Genomic DNA, 14,166 nt, shown 5'->3' on the forward strand with positions numbered 1-14,166 from the left:
CATCAGAAATAGTGTGGCCAGCAGGAGCAGGGTTCCCCTGTACTCAGCACTGGTGAGGCCACACCTTGAGTACTGTGTTCAGTTTTGGGCCCCTCACTACGGGAAAGACATTGAGGTGCTGGAGCGTGTCTAGAGAAGGGCAACCAAGTTGGTGAGGGGCCTGGAGCATAAGTCTTATGAGGGGCGGCTGTGGGAACTGGGGTTGTTCAGTCTGGAGAAAAGGAGGCTGAGGGGAGACCTTATCACTCTCTACAACTACCTGAAAGGAGGTTGTAGTGAGGTGGGTAGTGGTCTCTTCTATCAAGTAACTAGTGATAGGACGAGAGGAAATGGCCTCAAGTTGCACCAGGGGAGGTTTAGACTGTATATTAGGTAAAATTTCTTTACTGAGAGGGTTGTCAGGCATTGGAACAGGCTGCCCAGGGAAGTGGTTGAGTCACCATCCCTGGAGGTATTTAAAAGACGTGGCACTTAAGGACATGATTTAGTGGGCATGGTTGTTGGTTGGACTCAATGATCTTGAAGGTCTTTTCCAACCTAAATGATACTATGATTCTGATTCTATGAATTCAGCATAGTGAAGCCCCTTTGGTTAGATCCCTAGCCTGATGCAAGTTTTGCATAAATAGTGACTGAGTGAAAACTAAGTAAAGACTTTGGTGCTTAGTTCAACAGCTGTATGACTGGATACATTTAAAACCAAAAACTATACTGAAGGGTGTACTGAATGAAGGAGATCCCGTCAAACCTATTAAGACAAGCATAACCACCTCTATAATAAGAGTTTACAGAAGTCAGTGACTGAAAAAACAGCTGGTTGTTCAATAAGGCTGGAGCTCTCCAACTGTTCAACTTTAGCTCAAGAAATGTAATAGTGTGTCATTTGTCACTGATCCTCACCACATCCTATGCAGAAACAGCTGTTAGATTTCATTCTTTCCTTATAGATGCCAGTATTTCAGGCCTCAAGAGGAGAGCAGAAATGTACTCTTAGAGTGCACAGTTTCTACAGTTATAGATGTTCATTTAAACATGGAATTTCTCTTCCAGCTAAGAGCAGCTGTTCAGCCTATTCAGCCACCTTTAGCCTTCCTACACTTTCCTCTGTTTCATCTTCTTTTGAAATAGAAAACACAAGTGGAAACCTCATAATAAACAAGTAGCCTGTTTGTCAGAGGGTACATATCATTTTCACTTGTCTTGGTCTCATTTCAGTTTTTACCACTGTGTTGCCCACGAGCAAAATCAGAACAGTAGTAGTCAGTGTTTAAGTTGGAGCAACTTCATAACCTCCCATTTTTATTGCTGAGCTTATATTTATTCTATAGATAGAAGGCACTTTCATACTGGAAGCAGAACCTTGGTTCTATTGAAGTCTAAAGAAAATTTGCCATTGACATCAGTATGGAATATTAACTGGGGACTATAACAAATGTGTATGCTTGTAGAGTGAATAGCATGATTTACATACTTTTTAAAAAACCCTTTGTCTGTAGAAATATGATGAGTGGAAATGAGAAAGTAAATGGTGATTCATATTCTGTGTTAAAATCTCTTCCCCTTTCATGGAAGTTAACTCAACAACATTATTAGTTACTGCATAGATATTCTATTTTGGAAATACCTCAGCAACTATCTGAACTCACTGTAGCCTTTCTTTTCTTTTTTAAAAGGGCAGGGAGAGAGATTATTTGTGGTTCTATTTTTCAAAATAGTGTATTTCCAAATATACTTATTTACATAAAGAAAGAAACTGTGAGGATGCTTGTCTGTTCTAAAGAAATTAACTCTTTTATAAGCTCTGGAGTGCTAGGTTTAGGGGTTTTTTTTATGTTTAAGTGCCAACATAGCATGGAAACATCTGTCTCAGTGAGGTTTCCAGACCAAGTTTTCAAAACTGAAAAGCTGAAATACTGCTGATAAAAGCTAGAATTTTTAATGTCTATTCAGGTTTAAACTAAATGTTTAGAATCACACACTACTGCACTAGATAGCATTCCATGTTAAATAACTAGGTGCTGGAGAAAGAAAGAAGTTTTAAAGTGCTTATATAGGAAAGACAAAAGGTCCCTAGGAGATATTTAATACAAAAATCCTTCACTTCACCCCCCCTTATTTATTGTTGAGTACTAAAATGAGGTCAGCTACTCCAGAGTCAGAACAAAATTAATGGGGAACTGTGATATTAAAAGCTTTAAAGTTATCTACTGAAGTTATTTAAAGAAGGGATTGCTCCTTAACTATTTATCGCATGGTGGTCAAATCTGCAGTCTCTTCTATGGTTTCCTCAGGACTCACGTTTTTATGGATTAAGTTCTGATTAATGTGAAGATCATGCCTCCGTTCAAATTAGCAAGGGTTTGCTACCAACATGAAAGGAGATGAGAAGAGAGGCTAGATTTAATCTTTCCTTGATGAATTTCTACATCATGGGGCTTGGCAGTTTGAAGGGAAAAAAAAGCAGCAAGGTGATCCATATTTAGACTGTAAATCTGTACTTTCCCTCCCCTTTTAGGTGCTCTTTTGTCAGATTATACAGCACCTCTCTGACTGAGCTGGTCACTGACTGATTAAACATTTTCCCTTGTAGGCTTGGTCCTGTGATGTGTGTGACCATGGACAGTGGAATAAAACTATATGCTCAGTGAAAGCAACCAAAGGTCAGTAGTGCAAGGAAATTATTTGTTTCTAGTAATTTCAAGCAGTTCTAGAGCCTCTGCCATAACTCCATGTTCCAGATATAGACTGAAATTTTGCATAAAACAGGCTGTGGAAGAAGGGAGGAACCGGCAGCCAAGAGACAAGAGAGCAATTAGACACAACTCACTGTCACTTCTATGTATTTTTGGCAGCATTTCAGTAATCTAACAAAGCCAGTAAAGAACATAGCTGGGTTCTCAATTGCTATGGGCGTTCTGAAGCATTTTATACTCATTTTGGTGGGAAAGAATCAGATACACAAGATAAAAGACATTTGAAGGACAGGTCCATACTTTGAAGGGGAGATTTTGGTCTACAGGCATATTTTATGTTCAAATTGTGTGAGTTTAACATTGCTCAAGATGAATTTTGAAAAACTTTTTTTCCCTTTTGGAAAGAAGTAAAGTCTTTTTTGGTATTCAGAGGATTCCCTTCCCCTTCTCCCTTTTTAATAAGTCAATCCTTTGTACCCAAAGAGTCTTCAAGATCTAACTGTTCCTCATTTTGCCCAGGGAGTTAGGGTGACAAGGAAACATAACAAAATGCATACTCCCTAACAATCCTCTCTGATGGAACACACACATGCTTATATATATATTTATATATATACATGCATGCACACACATATATATTTGTATATATAGTGTGTGTGTGTCTGTGTATATATATATATATATACACACACACTCTACTGCCAATCAATGAGCTAGGGACTGAAAGTCACATCCTGGTATAATTATTAGATACTTATCCCAGTTTTAAGCAATTTTTTTTTTAGGCTTTTGCCCTATCACAGGTGTTTTTAAAATCATCATTTTAGAGATCCTACAATTTTCACTTCAATTACCATTCCTTCTCTGTGCATTGATTGATCCCTTTGTCTAAAGTTTCCATCTTAAAGTTTTGTCACTGAGCCTTTGGCTTCACACAGTATCTCAAAGATAGATAATTCCACAATCTACTCTATTAGAAGGAAGTAATCTGTTTGCAAGCAGGTTTTTAAGATGCCTTCTCTTGTCCACAGCCTAACTAGGTCAGAGAGACGTGCTTTTATCTATCTTTAGAAACAGATTTGTCCAGCATGGATCTTCCTGAAACAAAACAGGAGTGTCTTTAGTACTCTAACCACCTTCATGCTCTCCACCCAATATTTCCAAGAAGGGTTTTATAAATAGCATCAACATATTACAGGTAACAGAGGGAAAATATGTCTAGTTTTCCAACCTAACCTTCACCTGGTTGGACAGATGCATGTACACAGACATACACACACACACACACACTTTCAGATAAGTGTATCCCTAGAGAGCCAAGGCAAAAGGTAGAAGCCTTATTTAAGATGAACCAAAATTCATAATCAGTATTTTAGATGAACTCCAAATTCAGGAGAAGCTCCCTGTACAATCAGTGGAATATAAAATTTTGCCAGAGGACAATTATTAATCTGCCTTGTCACACTGTACCATAGAAAGGATTGGAGCATTCTTAGGTGCCAATTACTCTGGAGACCTGAGGGGTTGTTGACATTAGTTCTATATTTAGTTTTAAAGTGAGGTTTTTGCCCACCTGTTTAGAAACAAACAACCCCCCCCCAGATTATGTCTGTAAAACTGAAAGTAATTCAGAGAGTGGTCAAAGGTCTTTCCTCCCCCAAATCTGCCAATTCTAGAGCCTGTGCATGCACAGCCAATGACAGGATTTTGCCCACAAATAGCTTGGCTGAATTAAATTAAGCAGAAACATTGCCATACAGATTCATCTGCTAAGTAGTATGGGTCAAACTTGATTTAAACCACCAATTCTACCACAGGAAGACCAAAGCTGCTTTGTTCTCCACTAGCCAATTTAATTCTGCTTTAAAAGGCATTTGTCTTATATGGGCCTAAGACATCCTTAGTTGCATTTAATTAAAAAACCCAACAACCTCTAAACTAATAAACTAGACAATAAAATGTTAACCCCAGGAGAACAGGAAGAAAAAAAGATATTTGGGGTTTTTTTTTTGTTTGTTTTAAGGAATTTGGGCAACACAGAAAAAATTAAATATGATGAAGAATGAAGAAACGAGTTTTAATGTGGACAGTACACGAGCCTCTCCCTTTTCCTGCTGCCTGCAGCCACTGAGCCCTGTTACAAAGCCACAAAGAATGACTCCATTTGGTGAAGAATTCAGACCACACCCCTCACATTTCCACTATGGCCATCCTCCTCTTGGAGACATGGAAACTTTCCAAGGGTCCTTGGAAGGAGGGTCTCGGAAACGCAAGAGCATGCCAACAAAAATTCCACCTTCTATCACTCTTGAGGGTTCCTCATCACCACCAGACAGACCTGAAGATCACAATGATATAGGCTCTTCCAGTCTCCCCATGGTGTTTCAACAGCCAGCACAGCACAAATACAGTTCTCAGATGATCGACCTCTGCAACTTTGGTTTTCAGTTCTACAGAACTCTGGAGCACTTTGGAGCCAAGCCCATTAAGCAAGAACCAGTGAAGCCTAAGATGGCATGGCCCAGTAGCCCAGCATTCATGCAGGCTCCTCACCCTTATTATCCTAAAGTCCATCCTGGCTTAATGTTTCCTTTTATTGTGCCCCCAAACTTTCATTTCAGGAACCCCTTTCAAATGAAAAGGCCTCCAGAGCCACCCTTCAGGAGGGCTGAAGTAAGAGGATGTGGTGAAAATAAACAGAAAGTGGAAAGAGTAGATGTCAACCTTCAGATAGACGACAGCTACTATGTTGATGTGGGGGGTGTACAGAAACGCTGGCAATGTCCCATGTGTGAGAAGTCCTATACATCCAAGTACAATTTGGTCACCCATATCTTGGGGCACAGTGGCATTAAGCCACATGCTTGTATCCGATGTGGCAAACTTTTCAAGCAGCTGAGCCACTTGCACACGCATATGTTGACACACCAGGGCACTAGGCCACATAAGTGCCAGGTGTGCCACAAGGCTTTCACTCAAACCAGTCATCTTAAGAGACACATGATGCAACACAGTGACATCAAGCCTTACAACTGCAGGATCTGTGGCAGAGGTTTTGCCTATCCCAGTGAGCTGAAAGCACACGAGTCTAAGCACGAGAATGGCCCAGAGAACATTTGCGTGGAGTGTGGTCTGGACTTCCCAACCTTGGCCCAGCTGAAAAGACACTTAACAACCCACCGTGGCCCCATACAGTACAATTGCACTGAATGCGATAAGACCTTCCAGTACCCGAGTCAGCTGCAAAACCACATGATGAAGCACAAAGACATCCGTCCGTATATCTGCACTGAATGTGGCATGGAGTTTGTGCAGCCTCACCATCTCAAACAACACTCCCTAACTCACAAGGTAAGCCATCACAAGTTGCACTGTCACCTTACATCAGAAGGTAGCACAAGGATTACAGACTACTAGATACATGTACCTCCTTGGAAAGAAGGTAATCAGTCTATAGAGCCTCATGCTGGCCCTTTGCCAGTGGGGGAGTTCTATGCAGAGCAAAAGCCCCAGCAGCACTGGCAATACTAGAAGCCAGATGTCTGTCAGTCTTAAGAAAGTACATGCAAAAATGTTTTGCTATAAACAGGAGTTAAATTTAAACACCTGTATTACTTCCCAAAATTGTATTCACATCTCTCTGTTTCTGAGTTTTATCTTCAGAATGACCTTCTGTAAAATAATATAATTTTGTAGAGCTGTCTAGCCGCCCTGAAATTTTAACAGAAATTTTCTACTGAAAAACAGATCTATTGCTTTGCTTCCCTTAACTGGGAAGTAGGTGGATATGCAGTAGGCTGTATGTATGCAGCAAAAGAAAGTATATTATTACTCATCAGAATTTGAAGAATCATTATAATGAGACATTTAGGGAAAAAAAACAACCTAAGAAAAATTCCCCTTTGTGCATGTTATCCAGAATGCCAGTTAATAAAAGTGGACAAGCAGGACCATAATCCCAGGCAATTCGTATCAAGTGGCAGTCTTGCCACTGCTGTCAATAATGACAGCAGTGTCAGTTAGACTAGGAGCAGGCTTTGGAACACATCCAAAAGGATCACTTTAAAAAATAGGAAAAATATAAGTGTTCCATTCAACAATATCTGAAATTAGTTTATCCACCTTTACAACAATGTTATTAAGACAAGTCAAAAAATCCACACATTTTATAAAAATTTGCTTCCAGTCTTGCATATTTTTTTCCTTTGACACTTGAATTTTGGCTTTTATATGAAAAATGGAAAGCTACAGCATTTTAGTCTAATAGACAGATTTTCTTTTAAAAAACAACCATCTCTACTTCCACATTTGCTTGTTCTTCCCTACTACACTATTATAATTTCTGCTCTTTCTGGAAATTCCCTGGCCTTTGGATTTACCAAACAAAATTCTACTAATTCAATACTTGATAATTTTTTGTCATAGGAAATGCAATGCCCTTGAGCCTTTAGAGAGCTTCTGCTTCTTTGTCCACAGCTGCAGCTGTGAACATAATTAACAGTACTTAGCTGCCCAAATGTAGCCTCACATCAGATAAGCAGAGTTGCTGTTGGTGTTCACAGTTTTAGCTTTGCAATTAACTATGAAAACCACTTACTGGTACAAAAGTAGAGATTGTTTCAAGTCATCTTTGTAATGGGGGCCTGCAGGAGGAGTAATTGCTCTTGGCACTTCACTCACTAGTAAATCCTCATTACCTTCAGCAAGTTATACTCAAACTCTGAAAGTGTTTAGTGGTAAATTCATTGATTTTCATAGCATCTAAATGACTTTTTGAGGAGCTGGCAGTTAGACCACATGGTGTGACCAAGAATATTGAATTATGTATTAGTAAATTGGCATACAGGGTGCGAGAAATGCTCTGTAAACACCAGATAAAATGGGGTCTACTCCATTAGAGTTAGTGCAAGTCCTACTAAGAGTAAATAGTTTTTTCTCTTCCTTGAATGTAACATGTACATCCTTATTTGGTGGCATTGCTTGAATACTTCTCGGTTATTTCAGATTATTTTCTATAGCTTTCTTCAAAAGAGGGACAGGTCTTTTTTTAGAAGCCAATGACACTCAATTACCATAGGCAGGCACTACTTTAGTCTCTTAACTGGTTAGCTTTTATTCTTGCTCAATAAGTGTACACATTTGACCAATATTTTACATAAGCAGCAGAGTAGAACAGAGAAGCTCTGCTACTATGTCTCACTGATTTGTAAACTTACTGATGGAAACAAAACTCATTATTTCATTAAGCTTACATTTTGTTTTCCCTCTCTGCTTCTCAGTTCTTGTAAGAATTTGCCAAGAAAAAATACATAAGTATCTGTTACTTTAGTAAATTATGTTAAAAGCAAAATAATTTATTACCTGCTTTGCTATTGAAGAATGAATAATTAATATATTGCTGTACTGAAGATGAAGTTATCTAGAAAATATTGCATCTACAGAATTTTCTGATTTTTTTTCTTTTCTTACAGGGTGTGAAAGAGCACAAATGTGGAATTTGTGGCCGGGAATTTACTCTGCTGGCCAACATGAAGCGACATGTCCTGATCCACACCAATATCAGAGCCTATCAATGCCATTTGTGCTTCAAGAGCTTTGTGCAAAAGCAGACTCTCAAGGCTCACATGATTGTTCACTCTGATGTTAAACCCTTTAAATGCAAGGTAAGTGTATCTCCTTTGGTGGCAGAGGCATAAACCCACTGGATATTTCTGTGATGTTATCACCTGGTGATATGGTAGAATTAGAAAAACAAGACTTGCTAACACATTCTACAGTTGTATTTAAATTAGCATAAACAGTCTAGTTTCCTTTCTTGATCTGGGTTCTGCTTAGGTAGCACAAAATAATGGAGGTAAATATCTGTGATTTACTCCCTTCCCCTTCAATATCAGTAAATGTCATCCTCAAATTTTTTTTTCTACTTGCATTTAAATGCCACTGTGGTTTGAGGACAATAAACATACCTGACATTTGCTCTAGTACAGCCATCCAAACAGAAGTCTAAGTGCTTAATAGCTTGAAACACTGACTAAACACATAGATCAACTTGTGCACCCTGCAGAGGACCATGAAAAAGCAGCAGCCATGACTTCACACAGTGATGCTATGCAACAGACCAGGGAAGGACTCAAAGAAAGCTACAGCAAAATTGAACTGCAGAAGGTATTTGAATAGGCCAAATGGAATTACCAGACTGAAATTCAGGGCAGGACATCAGTATCCTAACAAAACGGCCTTTGAGACCATCTGGCCTTTTTAGGATCCTCTGGGAATTCCAGTTTGCTACCTCCCTCCAGCACATTGGAGGCTGACATTCCCTTTCCATCCCCTCTTCTCCCCCCTCCCCATAAACTTTTGAATTTGAGCTTTCTTGACTGTGCTCATCTCTAATTTCTTCCTTATGAATGTTTATATTCTTATTCAGTATCGGACACTACATCTGTTCCTTTTGCTGCCTATATGGTTCATTATTGTAGCCATACCTTGTGAAGTCAAAGGCTGTAGGTTTTATTCCCACTTTGATCTGCTCTAAGAGGGCTATAAATATGGAGTGGAGCATATTACCCAGTTTATGCCTAAGTAACTGAAGACTGATCTGGAAGCAATTTCTAGAACTCTTTCAACCAACATCTTTATGGAATTAAATATTTTCTTAAAAGGAGTCGTTCATTGAGAAGCAAAGCTGGATGAATGTTCTGGTTTCAGCTGGGATAGAGTGAATTTTCTTTCTAGTAGCTGGTATAGTGTTATGTCTTGGGTTCAGTATGAGAAGAATGTTGATCACACACTGAAGTTTTCAGTTGTTGCCAAGTAGCATTTAGTCTAAAGTCAAGGATTTTTCAGCTTCTCATGCCCAGCCAGCAAGAAGGCTGGAGGGACGCAAGAAGTTGGGAGGGGACACAGCCAGGGCAGCTGACCCAAAGTGGCCAAAGGGGTATTCCATACCATGTGACGTCACATCTAGTATATAAGCTGGGGGGAGTGGGGCTGGGGGGGATCACTGCTCGGGAACTAACTGGGCATTGGTTGGCAAGTGGTGAGCAATTGCATTGTGTATCACTTGTTTTGTATATTCCAATCCTTTTATTACTGTCATTTTATTATTGTTGTTATTATCATTATTAGTTTCTTCCTTTCTGTCCTATTAAACTGTTCTTATCTCAATCCACTAGTTTTACCTTTTTCCTTCTGATTCCCTCCCCCATCCCACTGGGTGGGGTGGAAGTGAGTGAGCGGCTGCATGGTGCTTAGTTGCTGTCTGGGGTTAAACCACAACAATGAAAAATTTTAAATGGAATTATTTTCTCTTGAAAAATGTAGAACTTCAAAACGTCATAGGAAAATATGGCTTTCAGTGATAATTTTAATAGGAAAATGTCAAAATGAATTTTTTTTACTTCCTCATTTTGCTTTGATAACTTTGAAACATTTCACTTTGAAAAAACAAAAGCAAAGACAGCCAGGAACTGGAGTACCAACAGTATGTTTTCCAGCCAGTAACAAAAGCTCTACAGGAACACCTGTTTTTCTTATTTTTTTTTACTTCTCTGTCCCCACCCAATGTTCCTAGGAGGAAAGAAACAAGTAAGCACAGTGAACCAGTTTCTCCTATGGCTGAATCAACATCAATGCCCCTGAACAGAGTGGAGATCCTAACTATAAGCAAAGGGAGAATCAGGAATTGCTCTTTGGCATTACGAACATCCCTTGCCTCTCTGGCAGAGCCGTTGCAAGATTTGAGCAAGTATTTCTGGCTGGTATTCAGAGGGTTAAGGCAATGACCAGATAGCAGCCTTTTGGCACCAAGCTCCTCCTCAGCAGAAGGAAGGATATAGCTGTATGAACAGCCTGCTTAACAATGGCTCACACGTCCCCCGGGAACTGCCTGCAAATAGATTTCATCTTGCTTTCTTTTGTACTTTTCAAAGCTTCCTGTTTTCTCACGGTCCTTTTGTACAGTTTACAGTCTTTCTCCCTCTCCTTTGAGGAAAGGAACACCCTTCTTATGAAGAAAAAAAAAGAAAAAAGGAGAAGAATGCAGGGGAAAGAGCACAGCAGTACCCTTTCTCCTTCACCACACGCAATGGTTTTCTTTACCTTTTTCTCACAGCAAAAAAACCCATGAGGCTTTCCTATGTGTCTAATCACAGCTAAGCATAGACTATCTGAAGTGAGGGTGTAGCAGTTGTCCCTTCTGTTTCCTCATCCAGCTGCAGCCTGGATCTCTGATTTTTCTCTGGAGTGAACTTCTCTAGCTTTTAAAGGCCTGAGCCCATGCTTCCTTGTTTATTTCTGTTTTAAACAAAAACACTGGAGTTCTGAAGGGGTTGCACCAACTGGTGCAATAATGCTAATTCTGATTTGCAGGGGAAGCTCCTATGAAATTTACAGTTGCTTTTAGTGCTGAAGTCAATAATGTTTCGGACCTGTAATACAGAATGTAATGAAGTTTTCTCCAGCCTAGAAAAATGCACTTTGCAGCAGATGTTTTGAACTCCACTTTTCCCCATCTAAAATCACGGGTTTAGATTAGGAGTCAAAACCAAAGAAAATGTTAGAGATAAGTACTTTGGGAAGAAACAAAACAGACTGGCAAATCTAGAAGGGTGATACTTCATGCAGTGGCTTAGGAAGACAAAATTTAGTGTTAACCTAATTCAGCTTTTCTAGCAAACTGTACTGAAGTCCATTTCACCAGCCAGTGCATCAAAGTGTGTTCAGCAGACTTGCAGCTGAAGTCTTTCTCTTCAGGGCTTGAATTTTATTTTGTCTAAACTAGAGAGCCTAACAAAAGGTCCACAAGTAAATCATGTCATTCCTGCTATCCCAAGATTTCTTGCATGAGCTTTGCATCTCCCTGAGTGCTAAGGTGCTCTGTGGTGACTTCTGCTGGAGCTTCCTCCCATGCAACTGGCTCTGGGTCATCTTTCACACTCTGCTCATCAGTGCTCACACCCCTGTCCTGTCACAGAGGAAGAAAATCTTGTACACCTTCCTAGTTTGGTCTGCAGATTCAGGCTGTTGTTTAAGCACTAGCTATGAACCCCAGGTAGCTCTGAGTTGCCGTCTTTCAGCACGTGAGCCTGAAACCTGCTCCCTTCGCCCTCTGAATCATGGACATTCATCTGAAACTCATCTTGTGCCTTTTGAAGGGGACATCTTACCCAGATACCATGCCACACAGAACCATGGTTCTGAAAAACAATTTTCATATCTGCGTTTCTTTCATTTTCCTGCCACGCCTCTCTACTCTGGTACCTTTTCCTCATATCCCCAGAGGAGATTTCAGGACAGGAACATATTACACATCCCTAAGACTGTGCATGACTTTGGGAAATGGAAAACCTACCCCCTTCATTCAGAGACACAAAACTTTTATGCTGTAAGGATCCTCTAGGAAGTCCTCTCTCTTTTCATTATGAAGAGAAATAAATGTTGCCTTCACAGAAAAAAATGCTCCTACCAGACCCATTTTGCTACTCAATACCTTATAAAGATATAGATTTGCATGAAGTACTCTAGCCATTCACCTGTTAAACCTGATTTTCCTTGATTACCAGTTTAGATAGAGAAATAAAGACCTAGCTATCAGAAAGCAAAAGGTGAGAACATAGATCAGCCAAGCAGAAAACCAGAAGCCTTCTGCTAAGATGTATTAGAGAGGTATTATTGGCATTCTTGTAGCCAGAAAAATACTGACACATCATAGATCGTTCCAGCAGCTGTCAAGATATAATCAGCTGGCATTCTTCCTTGTGAATTTTCTGTGCTCATCAGTGCTTCTTCTCTTTGTTTCCTCACAGCACTTTCAGAATGTTTTTTGGTGCATTCATTTCACTGAATATGTCATCCAGCAGATTAGCTTGCTTTGAATGCAAAAGAGAGACAGTCCTCTTTCCTAAGTGGATGGATGGCCCTTGGAATCTGATACCTTACTTTTACAAGTTAATAACTCATTTTCAGTGATTATTTTTTCTTTTTTTTTTCTTTTGCTGATAAATTTATTTGCTAGAATGTTCATTTTAGTAAAATCAGAGACCAAATCACAGAAGAGAACTAATGCAGCTGAAGTAAATATTTTTTTAAAAGCAAGTGAATATTTCCAGACTTTTCCTTTTTGCAACATTAACTCAGCTCTAGTTTTTATTTAAAAACAGTACCACTGCAAATTTTTATATTAATGAACTGCTTCCATTTTCCCTGAAGAGATGGTTTAAAAAGCAAAGGATATAGTACTACTTCACCGAGGATCATTCCACTACCTACATTTCATCCAGATATTCCAGGTGATGGCTTTGTTAATCTGAATCAAAAAGTACTGTAGCAGACCTTCTGTACTACCAAAATAAATTAAATCAGAAATCAGATTGGATCAAAAATTTGGTGGAATCTCAGTAATTGCTTTTTAATAATTTTCTTCCAGATGAGTACACTGCTTGATATAAGTTTCAGTTACTCAGTAATGGTGATTCTGTCTCATATAGTAATAAAGATTGTAAAAAAAATTCTGATGGTAAAAGTATTTCTCTAAAAACATTCCAAAAAAAGAGCTTAGTTAGAAAGCAAACACAGAAGTTTGCAGTGGATGGAAATAGCCACTTGAATGTGAATAAAATTATAAATCATGATAGGGAAAGACCAGAAGACAAGTAAGACTAGAAGCTTGTAACAGTGATGCCAAACTCTCATGTCTTGAGTCACAGAATCATTTAGGTTGGAAAAGACCTTTAAGATCATCAAATCCAACCATTAACCTAACACTGCCAAGTCCACCACTAAACCATGTCCCTAAGTGCCACATCTACACGTCTTTTAAATACCTCCAGGGATGGTGACTCCACCACTTCCCTGGGCAGCCTGTTCCAATGCTTGACAACCCTTTCGGTGAAGAAATTTTTCCTAATATCCTATCTAAACCTCCCCTGGTGCAACTTGAGGCCGTTTCCTCTCATCCTATTGCTTGTTACTTGGGGAAAGAGACAGACACCCACCTCGCTGTAACCTCCTTTCAGGTAGTTGTAGAGAGCGATAAGGTCTCCCCTCAGCCTCCTTTTCTTCAGACTAAACAACCCCAGTTCCCTCAGCCGCCCCTCATAAGACTTGTGCTCCAGGCCCCTCACCAGCTTCATTGCTCTTCTTTGGATGGGAGAATATATTTGATTTATAAGGGACCAGAGTACAAAAGGACCCATTTAGATAAACAACAACAATGAAAAAAACCCCTTATTGTTTCATCAAATGGAAACCTGCATGATCAATGGCTCAAGCTGTCAGGAACATGCTTCAGGGAAAGCTGAGTCATTCTTGCAGCCCCATGATTGTTTAAGTTCCAGCTTACTCACCAGAGACACTGAAACACAGAAGCTGGTACACAGAAGATAAGAGGATCAGAGAAAAATGGGGGAGCAAGAAAAACAAGAAAAAAAGGAATTTCTTTTTCTAGCTTTAAGCAAAATGTGCAGCCATTTCA

At 39.5% G+C, this 14,166-nt stretch overlaps 1 protein-coding gene across 1 annotated transcript in view; it reads left to right on the forward strand.

The window, feature by feature from the left end:
• The window catches only part of LOC115337283 (zinc finger protein 366), a 34,890-nt gene that overhangs the window by 12,403 nt on the left and 8,321 nt on the right, over positions 1–14,166 (forward strand). Inside the window, exons 2-4 of the mRNA XM_041121493.1 lie at positions 2,591–2,660; positions 4,717–6,044; positions 8,165–8,356. Coding sequence (XP_040977427.1) covers positions 4,746–6,044; positions 8,165–8,356 — 1,491 coding nt within the window. The 5' untranslated portion in view covers positions 2,591–2,660; positions 4,717–4,745. The remainder of the gene's footprint in view (positions 1–2,590; positions 2,661–4,716; positions 6,045–8,164; positions 8,357–14,166) is intronic.

The sequence above is a fragment of the Aquila chrysaetos genome (genome assembly GCF_900496995.4).
Source record: "Aquila chrysaetos chrysaetos chromosome W unlocalized genomic scaffold, bAquChr1.4 W_unloc_2, whole genome shotgun sequence".
Taxonomy (NCBI): Eukaryota; Metazoa; Chordata; class Aves; order Accipitriformes; family Accipitridae; genus Aquila; species Aquila chrysaetos.